Source organism: Ammospiza nelsoni, chromosome 10 (assembly GCF_027579445.1).
Source record: "Ammospiza nelsoni isolate bAmmNel1 chromosome 10, bAmmNel1.pri, whole genome shotgun sequence".
Taxonomy (NCBI): domain Eukaryota; kingdom Metazoa; phylum Chordata; class Aves; order Passeriformes; family Passerellidae; genus Ammospiza; species Ammospiza nelsoni.
In genome coordinates this window covers 19,004,952-19,027,752 of record NC_080642.1, presented here as the reverse complement: position 1 = coordinate 19,027,752, position 22,801 = coordinate 19,004,952, and the positions used below count along the sequence as shown (strand labels likewise).

General features: G+C 43.9%; 1 protein-coding gene and 2 non-coding genes across 9 annotated transcripts; all 3 read left to right on the top strand.

Moving 5' to 3' along the window:
- Positions 1-756: 756 nt before the first annotated feature.
- On the top strand, positions 757-21,817 carry ATG16L1 (autophagy related 16 like 1). 7 transcript variants are annotated; one of them, XM_059479327.1, is made up of 19 exons: positions 757-995; positions 2,016-2,109; positions 4,288-4,393; positions 5,805-5,878; positions 6,068-6,319; positions 7,202-7,267; positions 9,472-9,558; positions 10,324-10,380; positions 10,579-10,626; positions 11,325-11,427; positions 13,406-13,511; positions 13,631-13,701; positions 15,208-15,279; positions 17,192-17,312; positions 18,145-18,250; positions 18,866-19,015; positions 19,411-19,458; positions 19,825-19,926; positions 20,329-21,817. In XM_059479327.1, exons 1-19 carry the CDS (start codon positions 881-883, stop codon positions 20,420-20,422), a joined length of 1,872 nt encoding a protein of 623 aa, XP_059335310.1. In that variant the 5' UTR covers positions 757-880; the 3' UTR covers positions 20,423-21,817. The 7 variants fall into 7 exon arrangements, with proteins under 7 accessions (XP_059335310.1, XP_059335309.1, XP_059335312.1 ...); XM_059479326.1 differs by having other exon boundaries at positions 9,469-9,558; XM_059479329.1 differs by lacking the exon at positions 10,579-10,626.
- Positions 11,639-11,908, top strand: LOC132077899 (small Cajal body-specific RNA 6). Its single transcript, XR_009419160.1, has one exon. It is a non-coding gene; the product is annotated as a small Cajal body-specific RNA 6 (non-coding RNA).
- LOC132077898 (small Cajal body-specific RNA 6) lies at positions 14,083-14,345 on the top strand. The gene has a single exon (XR_009419159.1). It is a non-coding gene; the product is annotated as a small Cajal body-specific RNA 6 (non-coding RNA).
- Positions 21,818-22,801: the final 984 nt, after the last annotated feature.

Below are 22,801 nucleotides of genomic sequence, written 5' to 3'. Positions count from 1 at the left end.
AGCCTGACCCCGTCCCGTTATTCTGTGCTTTCCCGGGCAGGCGATGAGCGTGGTGTCTGTAAAGGGGGGAAAGAGCACAAAGACACTCAACAAATGGCACTGCACAAGTGATATTTGCGTAGTGTAGTACAACATGCTCTCTGCTCTCTTGCTCTCCCTTAATAAATGTCTAATGTTCGCTCACAGTAACACCCGTGCTTTAACAGCGGCAGGCAGAGGCGTGGCGGCCGGACAGTCCCGCTGTCACACGGGCACCAGCCCTTCACCTCACCAAAGCCCCGCCGGTGCCACTGGCACGACACAGTGCTGCCGGCCCTGCGGGGACACGGAGCTGCGAGCGCTGTCCCCGCGGAAGGCTCGGGCTCTGTGACCCGGCGCGGCCATCGCCAGCCACAGCGGGCAGTCTGTGCGCATGCGCTGCTTCAACATGGCGGATTGGCCACTCTCAAGATGGCGGCATTGCCGTGCTCAACGTGGCCGCAGGGCCGCTCTCAAGATGGCACCTGCACGAAGGGCACAAAATGGCGCGGCGCGGGGCCTCCTCGCCTCAGAAAGTGCCTGTTGTCCCGCCTGAGGCTGACCCCGCCTCCGCGTTCGCAGCGCGATCTCGCGCGGCGCCATCCGGCCTGGGGACACCGCTGCTGGGCTCGGCGGCGCCGGAGGCGGGCGGGCGGCGTCAGGCAGTGGCAGGGCAGCCTGTGTCGCGGTCGCGGCGCGCCGCACAGACGCGAGGGCCCCTGACGTAGCGCGGCGCCATGGCGGGCGTGGGGGCGCGGCCGCGGGCCCGGGCCTGGCTCTGAGGGGGCTCCCGCCGCCTCTCTGACCCCCGCGCCGCCCGATCTGCCCGCCCCAGCCCGCTCCGCCCCGGCCTGCCGCCGAGATGGCGTCGGGGCTGCGCGCCGCCGGGTTCCCCCCCTGGAAGCGGCACATCGCGGAGGAGCTGCGGCGGCGGGACCGGCTGCAGCGCCAGGCGTTCGAGGAGATCATCGCCCAGTGTAAGCGGGGCCCGGCGGGGGCGCGGCCGAAGTAGCGCTTCTCTTCTCCCTCACCGATGCCCATCAGTATGTGCAGGGAGACTCTGCTCAGTGGGGAGGGTGTGGAGTCTTCCTCTCTAGAGGTTTTCCATAACGTGATTCACTGGTGCTCCGTGCTATGGCATGACTCTGCTTGAGCTGGGACCTGGGGACCCGCCGTGCATCCTTCCAGCCCGAATCATTCTGGGATTTCTCCTCTTCTTCAAAAGTGGGAAAGCCGTGTTGGGACAGGGTCCCAGGGGCCTCGGCCGAGCCATTTTCACGGGATTGTTTGGGACATGTCTGTAATAACAGGAAAGCTGGAGTTTCTGCTTTATCGGGGAAATAAGTAGTTGTTTCAGTTCTCTGAGGGGCTGGAGCGCTTTGCGCTCTGGACAGTGATTGAATGTCTGAATTGTCTGCACAATTCCCGCCCAGTTGCTTGTGGAACCGAGAACAATAGTGCTATTGACCCTGCTCATGGTCTTTTGTAAAATTTGGAGCCATCCAGGGGCCAGCACTCTCTGTTCAGGGCTTTCCTGCCCTCCCCTCTCCTGCCTCAGCTGTGTCAGGATGGCAGAGGGGTCCCACACACTGTGGGAGAAAACAAACGGCAGAGCTGGGTTTGGCCTCTCTGCCAGGCCTGTTCTCCTGGTTGCTGTCCTTTGGGCATCTGCAGAGTGTGAACTTTGAACTACTCTGTTTTAGCAGATAGCCATGCACCTGAGAAGTTGCTCTCTCTTTCTCTATTAAGCTTTTGTAAAACCAGTCCCACACAGTACCTGGATTAATGAGGAGTTCCTGGGGTTGTAGGTGGATGGTGCCTTAACCTGTTAAGATCAAAGAGGAGGGAGAACACAGTGATGTGGTGGAGGCTCATGTAGCATTTGGCTGTGTCACAGTAATTAAAGGGTCTAGATCACAGCTAGTGATCTAGGCAGGAGAAGATGGGACTCTGGATTTGCTTTCTGGTTGTCTTAAGTGCACTTTTTGCTCCTGCAGATAACAAGCTGCTGGAGAAGTCAGACCTTCATGCAGTGCTGGCTGATAAACTTCAAGCAGAAAAATATGACATACAGAGCAGACATGAGATCAGGTATGTAACACTCCTTTTTTGTCAGCTGCTGTTTGTTGTACACCTTGTAACCTAAACCTGTTTGATGCCTCACACAAACAACTCCCAGATCCCTACAGTGACTTGGCACACAACAAACTTAAATTCTGGTGGACTGAATATAACTTATAGCTGTGTCTAAGCCTATGATGAAGTTACAATAGGTTTAGAGTATGTGGCACAGAGAGATTTGGCCAGGTTTGGGAAGGAAGCTGATTTATCACAAACTCATGGGACAGAGGTGGACCACAATGAGCTGCTGCTCCTGGTGTGTTTGCCTTGTAACACTTACTGTGTTTTCTGCTCTTCCTATTGAGTATAGACTGGTTTAATGACTTCATTTCTTTCAATCTGTATCATCACATGAAAGGGGAGAACAGAAATAAACTATAATTGCAAAGTGTCAGTCCTAAGTAAGCTCCAGATGCCAAAAGGGAGGTGTTTTGTGCCTGCTTTTTAATAGGATTTCTTGGGAAGCGTCCTCCCTAAGCTGGAGTAGCACTTGTGCTGAAGGCAGGGGTTGTGCTGCTGGTTCTGCTGGTGTTTGCACAGCAAACCTGTGTGCCAGAAGTGTCCCTTGGACAGCCTGTTCCAGGTGAGGGCTGGCCAGCTCTGCCCTCAGTGTACCTGAAGAGAAGGCGGGGCCAAGGAGCTCAGAATTCCTACTTCTGTAAAAATTGCTTCCTCTGATGAGGTTCTTTTTGCTCTTGTCCTGAAACCAGAACCCCTCTAGAGCAGGGAGCTGTATGAGCATGTACAATTGGATACAAAACAAATCAGTATAGCAGAGAGGGAAGAAGTTTCCTCCTGGGTTTACAGGAATTGCAGGCAAAACTCCAGCAGGCTGGACTTAACACCCATGTGAAAGTTCCCAAAGGCTTTCTGATGGCTGTAGCTGTCTTGAACCATTTCAGTTTATGGGAATTGTGTTCTGGCTGAATGCCATGTCTTAAAAGATGATGCTGGACCAAATGTGGATGAGAAGAAAGACACAGAAGCAGCATCTGAAAGTAAATAGTCAGCTGAACTCTGGTACTGTGCTCAGTATATGACAGGTTTTTGAAACAGAATTACTTTTCTAATCCTAGATAGCTGAAGAAAGGTGTGTTTACTTCCCTCAGGGTCAAGGAGTAGTATCTAGTGCTGGCTGTAGGGGTATGTTTGGCTGGAGCTATGGGATGTATTGGATATTACCACAGGACTTGGCTTCTTGTCTGTTTGCACACAATTTTTTGGAAATGCAGTTAGTGCAGCATTAGTTCAGTGAGGAGTTGGTTGATTGTTTCTTTAGAAGAGTGTTAGGTTACTGATATCACTGTGAGACATTTGGATGGATTATCTGTTTCTCCCTGAACTTTACAACACAAAATGACTGCAGAAAGGGATGCAATTACCTTGTTCTGTTTGTCTGATATAATGATGTTTTAATTAAAATTGTGATTTTTTAAGAAGCTGTAATTCAAAATACAGCTGATAATGTGCTCAGAGTCTGTGTGTATATACTTTAAAAAAACTTGGTTTTCTCTGCTCCTGCCTCTGTGTTTTCAGAGACACGAGTGATAAATGTTACATTCCATAGTTGTTTGGGGCAGAGGGTGATATAAATGTTCTTATATGTAAAAATTTGAGATTATCTCACAGTAATAGTGTTGAAAAACACAGTTAGTAACCACTTGAAAACTTATGCACAAAAAGAGTATAGTCAGGCCAATGGAGGAGTGACTTGTCACACCTGAGACTGTAAACCCAAGGGCCTGGGAATACTCCCTTGGTTTCCTGGCTTTTGGTTCTGTACCCTCTCCATCTTGCATCTTCAAGTTCTACCACCTCCCTCCAGAACAAATCAGAGTGGTAAAATATTTGTAATTTTTTCCAGAATTTAGAGACTGTACTTCTAAGACTCAGTCATCTTCATGCAAATTTAAACAAAGCTAGTTATCTTCCCTTGGAGTTTGAATACTGGTTTGGAAATGTACAAAAAGTGAATCTAGTGCTCAGGAGATGTAACTTTCCAGTCCTGTGTGATTTGGTTTGTTATGAATCACCTGTGTCCCCGGTGTACAGAGCTTCCAAAGGAGGCAATGTCTGGACCTGGCAAAGGCACAGAAGGAGCTGGGTTCTAGTTTGGGACATGTCTTGTTCTTCTCTGTCCAATTGCAGCCCAGGACACGACAGCACATGGAACGACGCTCAGCTGCAGGAACTGGCCCAGCTGAAGATAAAGCACCAGGAGGAGCTGACTGAGCTGCACAAGAAACGTGGCGAGGTTGGAAAGTCGTATGTTCTCTGTGGTCCATGTGTGGCCTTTTGGGAGCCTGACCATGATTTTACCAGGCTCATTAATCATCATTTTTTCCTCCTTTCATCTAGAGTCTTTTTAAGCTTCCCCAATTTCTGATGATTAAAACCAACCAGACACAGGCTGGTCTATAATGCTGTCACCAGGAGATAAGAGCTTCTATTGTCAGCATATCATGATTATTAAGTGCTGAATTTTCTGCTTCATTAATAGGTTCTTAGCTGTATTAGAGGAGGAAGGAACTGATCTGGGCCACAGAGCTGTATATGACACTAGTAACCTGAAAAGACTTAGAGTGAGTGGGGCAAAGGGGCTGTGTGTGGTTTCACTGGTCTTTGCAGCACCAGCCAAGACTGAAAGAGCCACAGTGCTAAGCTGGAAGGGGAGTGCTGGTTCAGAGCCCAGGAGTTCTGTAACATTCTCACTTGGGCCTGGAGGAGAGGAAAAGCCAGACCTCTTGAATTTTTATTTTGGGGTTTTTTTTTGGCTAGGAGATAGGGAATTTCAACAGCAGAATTTGGTTTATAAAAGCACAGCAGTGGTCTGAATGAGTCTGAAACCTGAATGGGACTGCACACTTTCATAGGGAAAAGGTATGAATGGCCTGGAAAATGCTCCTTTGATCACACCCCACTGGAGGTGTGGAGAAGCTCTAGTGTCAGCAATTCTGAGCTTTCCAAAGAGGAGACTGTTTTCTCTGGGAGGTGTGCACCAAGTGGTTAGGGCACTCAGAATGGTTTCTTTGCTTCCAGCCTGGTGTCCTGAAACCACTTACACAGGTAGGCACTCTTCCCAGAAATCAGTCTGCCTTCTTCCTGGGCAGCTGAGGCCATGCTGCTGGGTAAGGTGTGAGCTGGCAGCTGCAGCTTGGCAGCATTGGCCTCTGCCTCTGTGCTCTGCAGGCACTCTACCAGCTACTTCCTCTGTGAGGAAACTCTTGGTGGCACCTGTGTTCACAGTGAGAGCTGTGTGTCTCCTGGAATGGCTGTTCTGGCCCTAACAGGATGATTTGTTTCTTGGTTGTCAGTACTCATTTGTTTACTTACTTGACAATTTTTAAATTCTGTATTGATTTTTCCACTACTAAAATTTCTTCTAATATACATTTGGTTTGATCTGACTGTTAATGAAGCTTTTCGAGGGAAGAGAATGAGACAGCAAAAGACAGCAGCTTCTTGACAATTTATTTTTGAAAGTGGATTCTCTGATTTAATGACCTGTGTAACAGATCTGCATAGAAAGCTGGGGTAAAAAAATACCTGAAATGTGTGATCCATGCTTTTAATGCTAGATGAGTCTGTGCTTGCACTGAAGGCTGCTCAGTATGTTATCCACTGACATCCCTGCAGTTTGTAATGAAATTTTCTCCTCTCTCCAGCTGGCCCAGTCTGTAATTGATTTAAACAACCAAATGCAGCAGAAGGACAAAGAGATGCAGATGAATGAAGCCAAGTGAGTAAGAGCTGTTTTGTCAGTGACCAGACTTCTGATGGAGTTCTTTATTGGAGTTATAATATTCTCTAGGAGTCTTAGCCCAGGGCTAAAAATGCCTTTGTGAGGCATTGTGCAAACAGCAAGAGGAAGATGGCACAGGTCCCAAAGGAGGTCCTCATGGTTTTGTATGTTTTGTTTCCATTCCAGGATTGCAGAGTATTTGCAAAAGATTTCTGAACTGGAAACAGAGTGTCAGGAATTGCGTAGCAAACTGCAAGATCTTGAGCGAGCTAATCAGACACTGAAAGATGAATATGATGCTCTCCAGATCACCTTCAATGCCTTGGAGGAGAAACTAAGGAAAACTACTGAGGACAACCAGGAGCTGGTCTCACGTTGGATGGCAGAGAAAGCACAAGAAGCCAATCGTTTGAATGCAGAAAATGAAAAGGATTCAAGGTGAGATCCATGATCTTTGTTTGATAAAACTGGTATGTTTTTCAGTTACGAGTGCATAGGATAAAAGCAGATTTAGTTTTGACCTCTGAGATCTTTATTATTGCACAACACAGTGAGAGTCCAGAACTTTTTCCAGCCAACACAGACTGACACTGCGTTAAAACATTCCTGTCTTTTAAATGAATAAAACATGTTCTTTTGTTTCTTCAGCAACATTTAACTGTGTGCTGAAGATCATAAAACAGATAGAAACTGTGGGGTTTTGCTGGTATTAGGCTTGGACTTCTCTTGTTCATATTGCATCTTATCCTGCTCCTAGTTTTATCCTTTTTTGACTTGACTAACTCCAGTGTTTTTTGCATTCCTCTAGAATGAGCATCTGCCATGAGCGATGTAAAACTTACTGCAAAAGTAATTTTTTTAAAAAAAGGCTTTTTTTCCTTGCAAAATAATTTTTCTTCTGAATTGTTTCAGCTTACTTGCCAGCTAATGATACCTGGAGACTGACCTATATTACAAGCCTCACAGTAGTGACAGTTTTGTCTTAGTTTCACTAACATAAGTATTACTTTGACAAGTTCTTACCCTCCAAGGTAGTGTGTATTCATATGGATCATAAAGGGCTATAGGTTCACTTTGCCTCATTGCCTCACTTGAGTGATCTTGTCTTTTGCTACTCACAATAAGAAAACTGCCTCTCCTGCTCAGAGTATCATGAAAAGCAGGATAAAACTAGAGCAGGGGACTGATTTTTTTTTTTTTTAATTTTTTTTTTTTTTAATCCTATGAGGCCCATCAAAACTGTGCAGGGTAGCCTTTGGAATGGGATTAAGAAAATGTTGATGTTTTTCTTTTTTAATAACCTTGGGTTCTCTTTCTTAGGAGACGCCAGGCCAGGCTGCAGAAGGAGCTGGCAGAAGCTGCCAAAGAACCCTTGCCTGTTGAACCGTAAGCAGTCTTGGTTTACAGTCTCTTTCATCAGTTTGTGCCTCAGGTTTATGCTGAAGCATGATAAATGGTATATTTGTTACTCCTAAATTGGGTGATGTAGAGGAGTGTTGGCACTTCTTGTGTAAAGTCAGAAAGTGCAGTAACTCTCCCTACCTGAACTTACAGAAGGAGCTCTTTTAGGACTGAAAATAGATGCTTGGACTTTAAGTCCCAGGAATGGTTCATATGGTCAATAGATGTTGTTACAAAAATGTTTTCATATCGAGATATGTGCCTTTGGTCTTTAAGATAGTTTTTCATGAAACAGTGAAGTAATGAAACAATTACTTTGGAGATGCCTGGATTTGAAAATATTAGACTATAAACATGCTCAAGGATTTCCTGTAGGAACAGGTACTAAGTGAATTAACCTGGGTGAAAATACCTGGCTTCCATACTGGCAGGGATTTATTGTCTGAGAGAAAAACAGTGGAGTACTTTACCTGGCAAGATGAAGAGAATCCCTCTAGTCCCTTGTTCTTGTCCTGCTGTGTTTGGCTCTCTGCTGTGGGATCAGGGGGCTGCAGGGAGCAGTGGGAGCTGTGGGTGCTCCGAGCTGGGCTGATCAGGGTGTTTGTGTTTGCCCACTCCAGAACTGCTGCATCTGATGCTGTGCCTGGGCCCTGCTGGGTGGTGCCAGAGCAGCCCGCAGGCCTTTTCTGCAGATCTTTTCTCTTTATGTTCACATCACAGACTCCCATTAAGTGCTGTGCTGCAAGCCCTTGCAAAGGAGAGAAGCAGTGCATCCCTCTGGAAGGGAGGCTGTGCAAAGGGCTGGGAGAGGAAGGAGGGGCAGGTAGAAAGGGAATATGAGACACCTGATAGCATAATTGCTTCTGTATACTACTCAAACTCCACTTCAGAGATGGCCTTGATTTCTTCTTGATGATTTTATAGTTGGAGAGTTTGTGTTGTGTAAATGGGCTGCTTGCTGAAGGGAAAAACTGCACCATTTCAGGGAGTGTGCCCTGGTGTTTATATTCACTTAAAATACATTGTTAACCTGGAAAGTTCTTTTGCTACACATAGTTTTAATAGCAGAAACTTTGTATTTTTAAAAATGAATATTAGCAGAACTTGATAGTATTTTCTTAAACCACAAGCTTGATACGTTCAATCAGTGAATATATTTTCTATAGCCTTTTCATGTATACTCTCCTCCAAAATCTTAGAATTTAAAGTGCAGCTATATTCTGAAATGATAGATTAGTTGTTTTTGTCCTTTTAAATGCTTTTGCAGCTGAGTGTTATCTGATGGCACAATTTGGTTATTTAAATCCTGAATTTAAACTTCTCTTCAGTCAAATGGCATTAGTAAAGTGTGTTTAAAAATAGTTTGTCCTGCAAAATCAGCAGTGGAGGAAAAATCGTCATGAAGGGAAAAATACTAGGCTGTCAGAGCCCATGGTGACTAATGGGAGAAATCTTCAGCACTAGCTGAGTAATTTAGCTGAATTAATTTATTGTACATGGGTTGGAATCTCACATTGTATTCAGCTGACCACCAACACTTCAATGGAGTGAGCAAAACCAGCTCTCACACTTAATAGTGCTGTACCTGAATTACAAGTGTAGAAAGTATTAGGGTGTCCTTGGTGTAGGTGAAGTAGGAAAATTCAATTAACCTCTTGTGCTTTCTTTAACACTTGCTTGTTTTGAAACAGCAAAAAAGGTGCTGATATCACCTGTACTTGGTGTTGCAGTAACTCATGCTTTTGTTGTTCTGTAACTGCTCCAGCAAGTATCATTCACTCTGTAGTGAAGCCTTGCTCATGTGGTGGGTTGTTACAATGCTGTGTGTAGTTAGTACTACAGGCTGAAACAGGATGCCTGTATTAAAGAGAATCTGAAAAGGAGGTCTGAAAACAGAAAAAGGGGATGTGGAAATCCAGCCCTGCTGTCAGTGAGTGGAATTGGCAGCTGGAAGGAAAAATCCTGAAATTTAGTTGCTGTCTATATCTGTTTTCAGACAATGTGTGTTGAATTATATCTCTGACAGTTGCATCAGTGTGTGTTATCTGGATCTACCCGTGTGTTGCTGCAGCTCCAGAAACCTGGGGTGTGCTGGGCATGGAACTGACAGGCCCTGGAACAGTGCCATCCTGTCAGTTGCTGCTGTCAGAGCCTGATGGAAAAGGAGGTGTTTTCTCTCACTTCAGCAGGGATGATGACATTGAAGTGCTTGCAGATGAAACCTCTGACACAGCTGAGGAAACCTCTCCGGTGCGAGCTGTCAGCCGGACGTCCAGGTTTGTGACCAAGGGATTCCTGTAGCATGTCACTGAGGGAGAACACAGGGCACAGTAGAGCTGGAACAGTGTTAGGAATGTAGCTTAGGTTTCTAGTTGCCTGTAGATGGAACACAGTTCTACCAGAGCAGTAGGAAGCTCATGTGCTGTACTCTCTGTTGCCATGCTTTAGATGTGCTGGTTTTCCTTTGCTGTTTTGACTGAATTACCCTAGTGCCTGAGAAATCTTTGTTTAATCTTGAAAACAAATATTTAAAAACTATATAGTTAATGATGTGGCTATTACAATGCCTGTTGTTTTATGCCTCCATTACTCTACAAGATATCAATGTGAATATTGATATCACAATAGCAATAGCTATTGGCAAATAGCCAGGTTTATCTGAAATGCTGAAAATAATCTTCACCTAGATTAAATGCATCTTGTTTTTTCTCTAAAATAGCAGTGAGTGGAAAGTAAGAGGTAGTTACATGAGATCATGGATTAATTTGATTGAAATTTCAGACTTGGCAGACTGTTCTATTTAAACCCAGCAATTCACAGGTTGAATTTGAGGGCCATTGAAGAAACTTCACCCACAGAATGTGTTCTGAGTTGTAGTTAGTGATGACTTTTGCACTGATGCCTGCCTTGGTGTTCTGTCTCTGGGCTGGGTCTGAGGGGAGGGAGTCTTTCCAGAGACATGTTGCTATGAAATGTGTTTGTATTGATCTTTATGTGGAGAAGCTATTCACAAGGTTTAAACCTGTCCTCCCCTCCTTCAGTAAGCGACTCTCCCAGCCAGCTGGAGGCCTTCTGGACTCTATCAGTAATATCTTTGGGTAGGTTAGAACACTTTCACCTCCTTGTTTTGTTTATTGGTTTCAATGTACACCAAATCTTGGTGATGCAGGGAATGCAAACAAGTATTTCCAGCCTTCCTTCTAGCTTCTGCCTTTCTTTATTTTTTCTTTTTTGTTCTCCTCAACTTCCTGTTTCTTCCATCTTGCCGTGTGCTGACCTCTGACCTTTCCCTCCAGTCTGTCTGAGTCTCCCCTTTTGGGACATCAGTCTTCTGATACTGCCAGGTGAAAACATTATCCACTCTTAGTCCAGCATGTGATTGTATTCCATTGAAGTAACGTGGAACCCTGCATTGTGCTGATTAGATTCTGCAGTTGATAACTCTGGTTAGAAACTATCAACAGTGAGAGAGGCAATGAGCCCCTCTCTGTGGAGAGAATCCATGGGGTTTGCTCTTACTTTCCACTGCACTTTGCTCCTTTAGTAGGGTAAATTAAAATAAGTCATTGAGTTCTGTGCTTTGTATCCAGAGTGGAGCCAGGCTTTCTAAGCTAAGCTCTGCAGTAGGTGGATGTCTTTGCTTAAATGGAGCAGCCCAAGCTTTGGAACACAGCATTTTGCTGCCTGGGATGTAGTGCTGAAATGGTGTTGAGTCTCCCTAGACATAACAATGGAGCTGCAGCCAGTCCCATGTTCCCTTCCTATTGAAAACATTAAAACACTGCTCCAAAATGAGGTCAGTAATCAGTTCAGATAACTTATGTGGTGAACTGTGAAATATCTAAAGCTATAAGTGAATATAGTGTTACATGACAAATGTAATTTTTGAAAAATGGAATGAAAAAAAAGATGCTAAAAGCACCTTCCCCCATTTTTTACTTTCTGTACAGAGTAGTTAATTGACAGGTAGACAGCAGGATGAATTCAAGAGAAACAGTGTTCATTTCTCATTTTAAAATATTTTTGCTTTGTTTCATCTCAGGAGGCGTTCTCTGTCCTCATTCCCTGCACCCCAGGACAATGCAGAGCCACATCCAGGTGCCAGTAAAGAAGTGAGAGTGCCCACCACTGCCATTTGTGTCTTTGTGAGTACAGAAGGAATTCTCTGCTCTGCCATTCTTTGTTCTGGTTTTGGAGGAAGTGAATCCCCTATGTGGGAACTGATATCCTGAGACTCTTTCTGTTAGCACTGCCAAACAGGAAGCAATTCTTGGTTTGGTAGAATTCATTCCATTCCATTTTACTCTTACCCCACATGTTTCTCAGAGCCAGTGTGCTCAATGTCTGTCTTACTGAGGTCGATGATGACAAAGAAGTTTTCTGAGGGCACAGGGAAATTCCACCCCATTACCCTTTGGCTCCCAGCAGTCCCTATTCTATCATGCCATAGTAGAGCAGTGATGGAGGAAGAGATTGCTGACAGTTTGGGATTAATTCAGTTCCAGTTCTCCACAGAAAAAGGAGTTGTGGCACCAAATGTAATCCAACAAACCTGGTGAAGAGGAGCTCGTGGTGATGGGGTGTTCTCACTGGCTGTGCATGATCAAAGGTTTTCAAGCTGAGACCTCCTTTATGTGTTCCTTGGCCTCACAAAGCCAAACCTAAGTTTCTGTGCAAGTCATTGTCTTGTGACTGAAAGGAAGGTGTCTTGTAATGCAGCTGCTGGTTTGAATATGCCTCTGGAGCATTTTTAGGCACTCCAGAGCTGGATGTGGGTTTTTCATGGATATTAAATGACTGATTTTCTTCATCCAGAGTATCAGTGGGGCTCATTACAGCAGGGAAGCATGTGTAGTCTTGTCTGCCCTGCTACCATATTCTCTAGTGGAAGTTGTGGATGGAGGGAGTGGCAGTGTCACCTCAGGTGAGGGCAGGGTCATGACTGAAATGGCAGCTGGAGCTGGCTTGAATGGGGGACATCAGGTGAGGAGGTGTTAGGCTTTAGCTCCAGTGTTTTGAGTCCAGGTGGAGGGTCAAGACATGTCTAGGTCTGGCAGAGCATTCTAGGAATTAATGCAAGGGCTCTGTGGCAGAGGTTTGGCCAATGCAGGGAGCAGACTGGGGTCACCTTTGGAGAGGCAAGTAGGAGGTGGAAGAGGCAGTCACTTCAGGTGTAGCTTGTAGGCAAGGCCTTTCACCAGTTTTGCTGTGAATGGCTCCTCTGCATTTGCAGAAAGATCAGATTTGAAGTGTGATTAGCCTTAAATATGAGCTGGAAGACTACATTCAAGCAACAAATTCCATAAAAATACAGGTTTCCAGGAAACCTGGTTTTGAAAGAGCACGTCCTGAAAATACTTAAAATTAATTACAATTGTGGTGGCAATACTGTGTAGGTAAGTAGTCTAAAGCTGTGAAATGAACAGAGGAATAAAAAATGAATTATTATTAAAATTAGCATAGGTTTTAAAAGTTCAAGAATTCAGAACATTAGGCTGTGAGAAGCAGAAGTGCTGGGGGGGTCAGTACATCTGCAGAGAGGAGGCACAGCTTAAGCCCAAGTCCTCTGCAAGCAGGTGCTGTCACACTTGTGCTGCAGAATCACCAGCACACCCAGTGAACGTAGTGCATCTGCTGTGCTGTTTCCTAGCAGACCTGCTTAACTCAAGCCTGACTTGAGTGTTCCATGGTTGCATGAACTGATTGGATCATGTTCCATGGCTGTCTCTAGATGGAGGAATGAAAAGTTACTTTCCTTCTACAGCACATCAACTGTTACTGTTTTTTGTCCTGTCCTTTCCTTATTTTCTGTATTCTGGTGTGACTTAAGAGCCTAAGCTTAGGAAGCATTCTAAGGCTTTTGGTAGTTTGTTATTGCTGCTGAGTCCTTGCTGCTGTTTTTTTTTTTATGTGCCTTTGTTTTTTCTTTAGATATGGATCAGCCCTTTTGCTGTCTGTGCACCACCAGCCACAGCAGAATTTCAGTCTGTGGCTTTATTTCCTCTGAAAGATTCACAGCTGTAATTCTGTGTAACCTTCAAGTTGTGTAGCTTTCTGCTCTGTGGGTTATGGGTGTGTGCTAATTCCCTTTTGGGTGCCTGTTGTGTTCCTTGCCCTCCTCAGGATGCACATGATGGGGAGGTGAACGCGGTGCAGTTCAGCCCTGGCTCCCGGTTACTAGCAACAGGAGGCATGGACCGGAGGGTTAAGCTTTGGGAAGTCTTGGGAGGTAAAACTTTTTGCTTTGGGGCATGGTGGGATACTAAAAGAATTCATATTTTGGGTCATTTTGTGGCAACTTCTGCTCTAATCCATTGCTCAAGTTTTTGTTCATCTTTCTCTGTGCAGATAGGTGTGAGCCCAAAGGTTCCCTCTCTGGCAGTAACGCTGGGATTACAAGCATAGAGTTTGATAGTGCTGTGAGTATCTGTGCAATATCCACTCTTTGTAGTTGGGAATAAAAAGTAATGGAATTATGTTGTTCTCTGCTAGTGTTTCTACTATTGTTTCCATTCTATTTGAAGTTACCTAAGAAATGAGTTAAAACATGAAAGTAGCTGAAATTGTACAAAAGACCTGTATTTGAAAAGATGCAATAATTCTGTAATTCTGATCCTTGCCTTACAATTCAGATGATGATATGCAGCTCAGACATTGGCTGGTATGGATTTTTGTTTAAAGTAAGAAATTAGCATTCCACTGAAGCTGGCAGAACAGCACAGAAGCAGCAAATACACTCAAATACACTGAGGCTTTATTTCTGTGAAGTTTTTTTTTTTTTCCCATAAGTGCTTTACTGAGGTCTGTGATGAATAGTAAAAGGTCTGATTATCCCAAGACTTGGAGTTCCATGCCCTCTTCTCCCAGCAGTTTCTCCCCAGCCATGGCACAGCAATGGTGTGGCTGGCAGAGTGTTTGCTGACAGTGTGAGATGTGCTCAGGTCATGTTCATCTGGAGCATTGGAGACATGACTGAGATCAGCATCCAACAGTCCTGCTTGAAGGAGTTTGGGGTCTTGGATGGGTCTAACTGGACATGTGATCTGACTTTTCTGCTGAGACCTCTTCCATAGCACAAAGCTGATATGATTTCTGCCATTTGGTGATTCTCTGTGCTAAATTATGATACACACCCAAGAGGATCCTTCTTTTGGACACTGACCAGCTCATTAGAGATGTGCTGTTAATCTGCAGGAGAAACTAGTCGTGAGGTTTGGCAAGTTGCTTGAACACACTTGCTGTGAGAATTGCCTGGATGAGATACCAAAGGATTACAAGGATTCAGGAAAGTATTTTGTGATGGACAGGAGTGCAAGTATAAATTTTGTGGTGGCCGTTCTCCATCATGGGTGACTTGTGAAAGCCCTAAGCCTTAAAACCACAAACAAGTCGATTTCTCTCTCCTCAGGCAGATTTAATTTTTGAGATCTTAACTTAAAATGCTAGAATTTTAACAAAAATGGCAAGAATCAGGCTAATTCCACTCTTAGACCTTTCTAAGCAGTGGAGGTAGATGATGCAGGGCTTTTTTCCTTTGAGAAAATTAAAAAAAAAAAAAAACAAATAAAAAAGAGGAAAGCAACCCCACAACAGATGAGGGTAGAATGCATTTTCTTGTAGAAGGGAAAGATGAATGTCCTTTTTCTGGTCTGGTTATTGTTATAATCAGTACACATTATTCTTTTTATAATCTAATATAGCCATGTACAAACCCTTCCATTTTGGGGAGAAGCAGGTGCCACAGCCCTTTGGTGAGGGTTACGTTACTTTTCCATAGTGGCATTTGCTACTGTGGTTTTGGTTTTACTCCTTTTTTCCCTTGACAAAATAGCACTAATATGGTTTTAATGGTTTATTGGGAATATTTTAATTTGGTTTGCATATCGACTAGCAGAAGGAATTTGAAAGGAATCTTGTGTTTACAGGGCTCTTACCTCTTAGCTGCTTCAAATGACTTTGCCAGCAGAATCTGGACAGTTGATGACAATCGATTACGGGTGAGTCTTGCTAGGCAGAGGAGTTTTTTCTGTCTTGTATTCTCTGTTTTGTCTAATGGGGACATGGCAGTTTTGGAAGCTGGGCATTTACAGACACTTTTAATAGTTCCTTTTGTTGAGAGGTTCTTCATCTCTTGAAGGTCTTCCCAGCAAGACCTAAAATACTGTGTTGATCTCCACACAGCCTTGCAGGAAGCTCCAGTTACTGTGTATTTTCCCAACACAACCCCCCACTAGAAAAACCTTGCTGCAAAAAGTGTGTGTACACTTTTTTGTACCCCTCTGGGGAACTTTAAATGCTTCTTATGATTTATGGAGAGCCACCTCAATGTTTCAGCCTCTCTCAAAGGACAGGCTGCTGAAAAGGGCTTTGCAGAAGACAAAGAGGGACTTTTGTTTTAAGTCAGGAGCAGCATTCTTGAAAAGGAGCCCTCTGCCTGTCTGTCCAAGGCAGCAAGCCTCAACATGTTGGGCATCATCCTCAATGTCTTTTGAAAGGTTCCTCCTTTCCTCCCAAGTACTTTGTACTCGTATTCTTCTCTAACAGTTGGCTCTGATTTGAAAATAATCCTTTGATAGACCAAAAGAAAAGTTTCACAGCTTTCCAAGAGCCTTCTTAAATTGTCATTTCCTAGGTACACTTTCCCTCAACTTCTTATTTTAGTAAGGTACTACTTTGATGTTCAAATCTTCTGACATTTCAGTGTTGGTTATAACCAGCAGATGCACTGTAATTCATTGGGTAGTTCTCAGTGTGGGCATGTCAAGTCTCAGGAAAGTGAAGAGTATCAGTTCTTTTGCACCTTCTCCTTGCCTGCAAAACCTACTATTGGATGTGGATTATAGTGAATACAAGCTTAGCAGACAGATTACTCACTGCAAAAGGTTAGTTACACCTGCAGACATTCACATAATCTTCCTGTAATTCTTTGGAGTGCACTCATTGTTTCCAAAATGAAATAGTCCTCTCTGTTTCAATTGTGAGCACTGTGGACTCTCCATGGCTTGCACATAAGCAGGAGGTAGTAAAGCTGAAATCATTGTAAACTTTGCCAAAACTCCCTGCCTAAACATAATAGCTGTATGTGATGTCTGTGCAGCAAGGGCAGAAGGGAGATGCAGAGTGGAAGACAGATCCTTCTTGCTGGAGTTTGTGTTCCTTTCTCAAGACAAGGTGGTCTTTTTGGATGATGTTTTGGGTTTTTTTTCCCAAACTTAGCTCCAATTTCTTTCCATTCTTAAGGGCTTTTATTTTGTGTTTCCCCACATCCAGATTGCTTTGTGTAATTTGATATTCTGTTGAATATTTAAAAAAAAATCTTAACTATCTACAAAGATTTCTGTCTTGTTTTTCATAACTCCTACTTTAGTAATTCATTGTTTTTTTGGTGATTTAGTATGTAAATGTTGAGCAATTCTAAGTGAATGTGGTTCATGTGAGAGCCTCCCTCTGCACTTAAAGAAGCTGCTGTAGGGAGTTTTTCTGAAATCCCTGGTTGTCTCAGCTTTCAGGCTTTAAGATGTAATAACAATTGAGACTTGATACCCTGTTGTGTCCTCGAGGGAAGCTCCATATAAAGCAGAAAGGCACAATTTCCATTTTCAGCATGCTTTAACCCCTGGATTGTCCTGCAAGGCTGTGTTGCAGTTGCCATCTGTCCAGGAAATGTAGGTGTACAGAGTGTTGAGGAAGGAGCTGGCAGGTTCCTGAGTAACTGGAGAAACTGCAGCAAAAGGTGACCTGTGTTTCCCAGCTCCAGGCTGGACTCTGATAATTAACACTCCTACTCAATGGTGATCTCTGTTTACCTGTAATAGATGTTTTTTCTGCCAAGCAAAGCAGGAGACATGCAAATTACAATTTGAGAAAGTGGAAATCCTCAGTTTGACCATGTCAATCGTGTGTCCCCAGCACACCCTTACAGGTCACAGTGGTAAAGTTCTGTCAGCCAAGTTCCTGCTGGACAATGCACGTATTGTTTCGGGAAGTCACGACCGGACCCTCAAGCTCTGGGACCTCCGCAGCAAAGTTTGTAAGGAAGCTTAAATTCTACCTTTCATCCTTTAATTCAGGTTTTGTGCTTCTGCTGAATGCTCCTGGCAGTCTGGTGTCAGATCAATTATTGAATCTTTTTGCTAGTATAAAAATAGAAAAAGATAGGAGTCATCCCATTTTCTGTTATTCTTTAAGTGAATTCTTTCTGCCTGTTACCTGGAATAAGAAATCCTGTGTGTGCAGGAAGCACTGTTAATGCCATTACACTGAGAGCAGCTGGTTTTGGGAATGGTCTTTGTTTACCAGTCTGGGAATGGGTATTTTAGTCTTCCACTAAAAACTTGGAGCCAGGCCAGGTTTTTAACTGGGGTGGATGGAAGTGTCTCTTGGAAACATACCAAAAATTTCAACATCTCAAATGAAGGAATTGCTAGGATCCAGGTTTTTCTTTGGGAGCAACACCTTCTTTCCTTGTTTTTTCTCCTACTGGGGGCTCTTAAACCTGCTTGCACTGAGAGAGCATTTGAGAGTCAAAGTTACCTTGATACCTGAATTGCAAACATAGGTCAAGGAGACAGATTCATGTTGTTTAATAGTAGCAAATTATAGCTGGCTAAATATGAAGTGGAAGTGAAGCAGCTGTCATGGGAACCTTTCAAGTCCTGGCAAAGGAGATTGAGAAAGGGCAGAGAGGTTGAAGACTTAATCAGGATTATTTTAAGACAGTTTGTCCTGTGCCACTCCTTGGGCACTGCTCTGTGTTGCCACTGTATGGCGGGGGGAGGGTTTAGGGATTATTTTCTGTCACAGTTTTCCTCAGTTTGGACAATGTGAATTTAAGCATGTCACCATTGGTTTCTCCTTTTTAGGTATAAAAACAGTGTTTGCAGGATCTAGCTGCAATGACATCGTGTGTACTGAGCAGTGTGTAATGAGTGGACATTTTGATAAGAAAATTCGTTTCTGGGATATCAGGTAAAACTATTGTAGCAGAGGTTATGGTGTATTAGTGGTTATGGGTTTACTGTCAGGTTAATCTAAAGTAGGGAACTCTTTTTCCTGAGCTTGCTAGCTGGGGAGACTGTTATAAAAGCAGCAAAAAGCCATTAAAGAGACTTTTGTTACTCCTTTTGGGCTGTTTGGTATTATAGGTTTGTGGGCTTTTTGTTGGTTTGTTTGTTTTTTTGGGGTTTTTTTTGTTTTGTTTTTTTGGGTTTTTTTTGTTTTGTTTTTTTGGGGTTTTTTTGTTGTTTGTTTGGGTTTTTTTGTTTTTTGGGGGTTTTTTGGTTTTTTGGGATGCCATTTCTTCTCTGGAAAGACAGCATACTTGCTGGTAAGTATTTTTCATTGTTCAGTACTTGCTGTTCTAGGGTGGAGTTGTGAGGAAAGTAGTGTCTTAACTGTTTGCTGGAAATGCTATCCACAAGGTGGGATCTAGCTTGGGAAAGAAACAAAATGTAAGAATAAACCAGTAATCCTTTTTCTTCTCTTCCATATTGAGACAGGTCAAAGTTTTGATGCACTGGTTTGGCTTCTGGACCCTAGTTCACAGCTGTCTTTTTTTTTTTTTTTTTTTCTTTCTGTCTTTAGGACTGAAAGCATAGTAAAAGAACTGGAGCTGTTTGGAAGAATCACAGCTCTGGACCTGAACCCGGAGCGAACAGAGCTTCTGACCTGTTCCCGTGATGATCTGCTCAAGATCATTGACCTGCGGGTCAGTGCTGTCAAGCAGACCTTCAGGTGAGTGTATTCCTCACAGGAGCACTGTGAATTTCTGGACCTTGTATTGTGGGTTAGCCTTAGTGCTGGAGTGGTTTCCAGGACCTCTGTGAAGACAGCGTTCTCCTCACTTTGCTTTTCTACATGGCAAAGTTCTCTAGAATGTCTAGAAACAGCAAAGATCTGCTCTGATGGATCTTCTCATGTTTCTCTTTTAAGAAGGCAGCTAGGCTTAGAAGTCTGTGTTCTAAAGGAAAGAATTTCTTCAGGTGCCATTGAGAGAAGGGTGTATAAGAAACATGAATTGGGATAAAGGGATGCTGGAGTTTATTCTAAACCATACAGAAATCCTGAACATTGTCTTTAGTATCTCTTCTCATAAATGAGTTAACAGTTATGTGATTCTAACTTTCCAGTGCCCAGGGATTCAAATGTGGCTCCGACTGGACAAGAGTTGTGTTCAGGTAAGGTCAGACATAAACAAGATACCTGATAAACCTTTCCCCAGCTAAACTGAGTGATTCCTGATGCTTGACTGCAGTGGTCCCCATTTACAGCTAGAAAAACGGGGCAGAGTTTGTAATTTGTCCCAGGTTACCTCTTGGTCAAGCCAGAGTGTATCTGTAAATATTGATCCAATTTCTTGGAAATGCTCTGATTTCAAAGTGCTTTCACCTCTTAGTTTTAGTAGGTGATAACACATAACTCCTAAAAGACTATTTAATGCCAAGTTGCTTGCTTAGGAAGTTGTGGGTGGAATGATAATGTGAGCTGAAAATTGCTGACTTGCAAATTGTTCTTTGCCTTTTGCACCTGGTCTGATGTGACAGCCCTGATGGTAACTATGTGGCTGCTGGCTCAGCTGATGGGGCCCTCTACATCTGGAATGTGCTTACTGGGAAATTGGAGAGGACACTTGCAAAGCATCACAGGTGAGGGAAGTGGGACATGCAGCTTAGGCTGGGGATCTGGGTTGTGGATCTTGCTGAGCTATCAAAAAGTTGGAGTTGTACAGCTTTACAACTTTTATTGGCATGTAAGAATAATTAATATGCAAAGTCTTTGTGGATTCATGGCAGTATTTTCTAGATTGAATTAGATTAGATTAGATTTGTTGTTATCTTGTTAAACTGATATATGATTCTAGTAAAGTGCATTCCATATGTTTTGAAGAAATTGTACCTCCCTCAGACTTATTAAAAGCCCAAGTCTCTTGAGATGTGAGAAAGTGGGTTTTTTAATTGGCAATAAGAATATTACAGTATTTCATTCCAGTGCCAAGTGCTGTTGTGGAATTCAGCTTTTTTTAAACTGACTCTTGCCTTCCCTTTCAGTTCTTCTATCAATGCAGTCACGTGGTCACCATCGGGTGCCCACGTGGTGAGTGTGGACAAAGGAAACAAGGCTGTGCTGTGGGCTGAGTTCTGACTGACGGAGGGTGAGAGGCTGAGTGTGCTGGTGCTGCTCCGTGCCTGCACAGCATGGAGACCCGAGCCCACATCCATCCAGAGTCAGGATATGGACAAGCACATGGGCTTTGCTTTCCAGAGGGAAGTTCTAAAGCAATGGAGAAAGGAGCCTGAGTCAGAGACTTCTCATGGCCAAAACTGCACTGTGGCACTTGGACTCAGAGTGGGATTAGCTGTTGTAGATGGAGAATGCTACTTAGTCATGCCTTTACTTGCAGTATCTATGCACCACGTGGAGCTGAAGATACTAGCGGGATTCCTCACCAGACAGCTGTGCCAAATATCCTGTCACACAAATGTATCTACAGCACTTCTGAGGTGGAAACTTTGGAAAGAAGTCATTGTGTATGCTGACTTAAAGCATGTTCTGTCTCCTGTGTTCTGTTCTGGTGGCCTAGTTCAGGCATGGGGTGAGAAGATCCTGAAACACGTCCTAGACAGTTTGAAGTGTTGGAACAGCTTTTAAAGAGGGTCTCCCATGGCTCTGACAGCTCTGCCTTTGAGTCATCAGCTCATTTTAGATCTGTTCTGATCCTGGCACAGGCTCTCCAGCACTATCCTGTGAACTCTGTGTATCGGTTCTTGAGGCAACGGTTTGTTTGTTCTTTGGGACTTCTGCACCCTTGTGTTGAAATGCCCTTCAACAGCTTGGGCATCACAAAATAGGAGGTTTTTTGATCTTCTTATACCACAGGCAGTTTGATTAGTTGGTGTGAGGAGAGAGCTAAGCTTGGTGAGGTTGTTCTAGGAGTTGTGCTGCAGTGATGAGGAATGTAGTAATCCTGTGACTTCAGTCCTGGAATACAGATGTTTGGTTCCTTTTTCTGTTCATCCGTCCTGTCCTGGCGGCTGTCAGTACACAGGGGAGCAGTGGCATCAAATCCCAAATGCATTGTTTTGGTGCTGGCAATTCCAGGCCACTTGCCCCGTTCCTGAGCACACGTGCAATATTCCCGTTTGCGCTGGAGCCCTCTGTGGTACGGAGCGGTGTCTGAGCTCTGTCCCTGTTCTGGCACCCTGAACCATGATGTGTCTGAGTGTGAGCTACCTGGCATATCCTTATCCAGCCAAACCTTTCCACATCATCTGGGCCTCAAGACAAGCCACCAGCGTTTTATTGCCTTTTTATTTGCACTTTATTTTCTTCTTTCCCGATAGTGTTTTACAATGGAAGTGTGTTCTTTGGAGGGGCTGGGTTTGGGGAGCTGGTCTGACAGGCTCCCTCTAACCCAGCCTTTCGCTCAGACACTTTCTGCAGAGGGGAATTAGAGTACATGGGGCAAAGTTTTTATTTATTCAGCTGCCCATAAAAACTTGATTGTAAATAAACTTGTGTTCTGCTTTTAAAACCCCACACTGCTCTGATTTATTTATTTGTGCATCTGTGTGCGAGATCTTGTTTGGAATAAGTGCAGAGGGGGATCTGAAATGCCATTTTCCTGGTGAGTTGTGGAATTTGGTGTCAAGGGGGAAAAAGGATAATGATCTTAGCTTGGGGCTAGATGTCCTGCAGGTGCAGCCTGGGCTTGCACTGTCTCAGTAGTCCTGCCTTGAGACTGAAGAAAGTCTTGCCTCATTGAACAAGTGCCTCTGTCTCTGTCCTTGAAAGGTTGATGTATTGTTGGATGTTTTAGATAAACTAGTGAACTGAGGAAATCAGGATCTGTATTTCAAACACTGCTAAAAATAGATGTCTTTTTCTGCTGTGAGGCTTTGACGGCTAGCTTGTCAAGTTTTTAAGGCAGGAATAGGAGTTGCACATTTCTTTAAAAACACAAAAACCCTTTTGAAGATGTTGCTCTGGTTCCAGCTTGAGTGATGAAGCAAAGTCTTCAGCTCTTCAATGTACAAATTTCATAACCAATAGCTGTCACTTGCCCACCCTCTGTTTCTCATCAGAAAATAAGCTTTTATTCAGCTCATGGATGTGAGAACTAGCAAAAATGGAAAGTTGGCATTCTGAACAGTTTCTAAGGGCAAGGTATTTTTTCTTCTGCCTGTTGCAGTGGCATATGGTCCTTGAAAAGGCATCTGCCACGAGTCCAGGTGACCTTGGTTACTGCAGGAAAGCAGATCACAAAGTGGCAAGTCAGCATGATGAAAGATTATTGGGAGATTAGCATAATAAAAACTGCAGGCTCTGCTGAGGAGGATCAGAATGGGTTTAGGATGTTTATAATTTAGACTGCTGCACTTGTGTTTTTGTACAGCATGGACACAGATCTTACTCAAAGGGCTTTGCTAGGTGCATTGATGCTGTTATGAAGCAGGTTAATAATGCTGAAGGATAGAAGCCAGCTAGCTAAATCCTTAAGCATTTTAGATTAGGGTTCCTTAG

Coding starts and splice junctions, on each gene's coding strand:
- ATG16L1 (XM_059479326.1), top strand. CDS start 881: ATGGCGTCGGGGCTGCGCGCCGCCGGGTTCCCCCCCTGGAAGCGGCAC. Junction 10,627..11,324: donor CAGTCTTCTGATACTGCCAG/GTGAAAACATTA, acceptor GTTTCATCTCAG/GAGGCGTTCTCTGTCCTCAT. Junction 17,313..18,144: donor GGACCTCCGCAGCAAAGTTT/GTAAGGAAGCTT, acceptor TCTCCTTTTTAG/GTATAAAAACAGTGTTTGCA.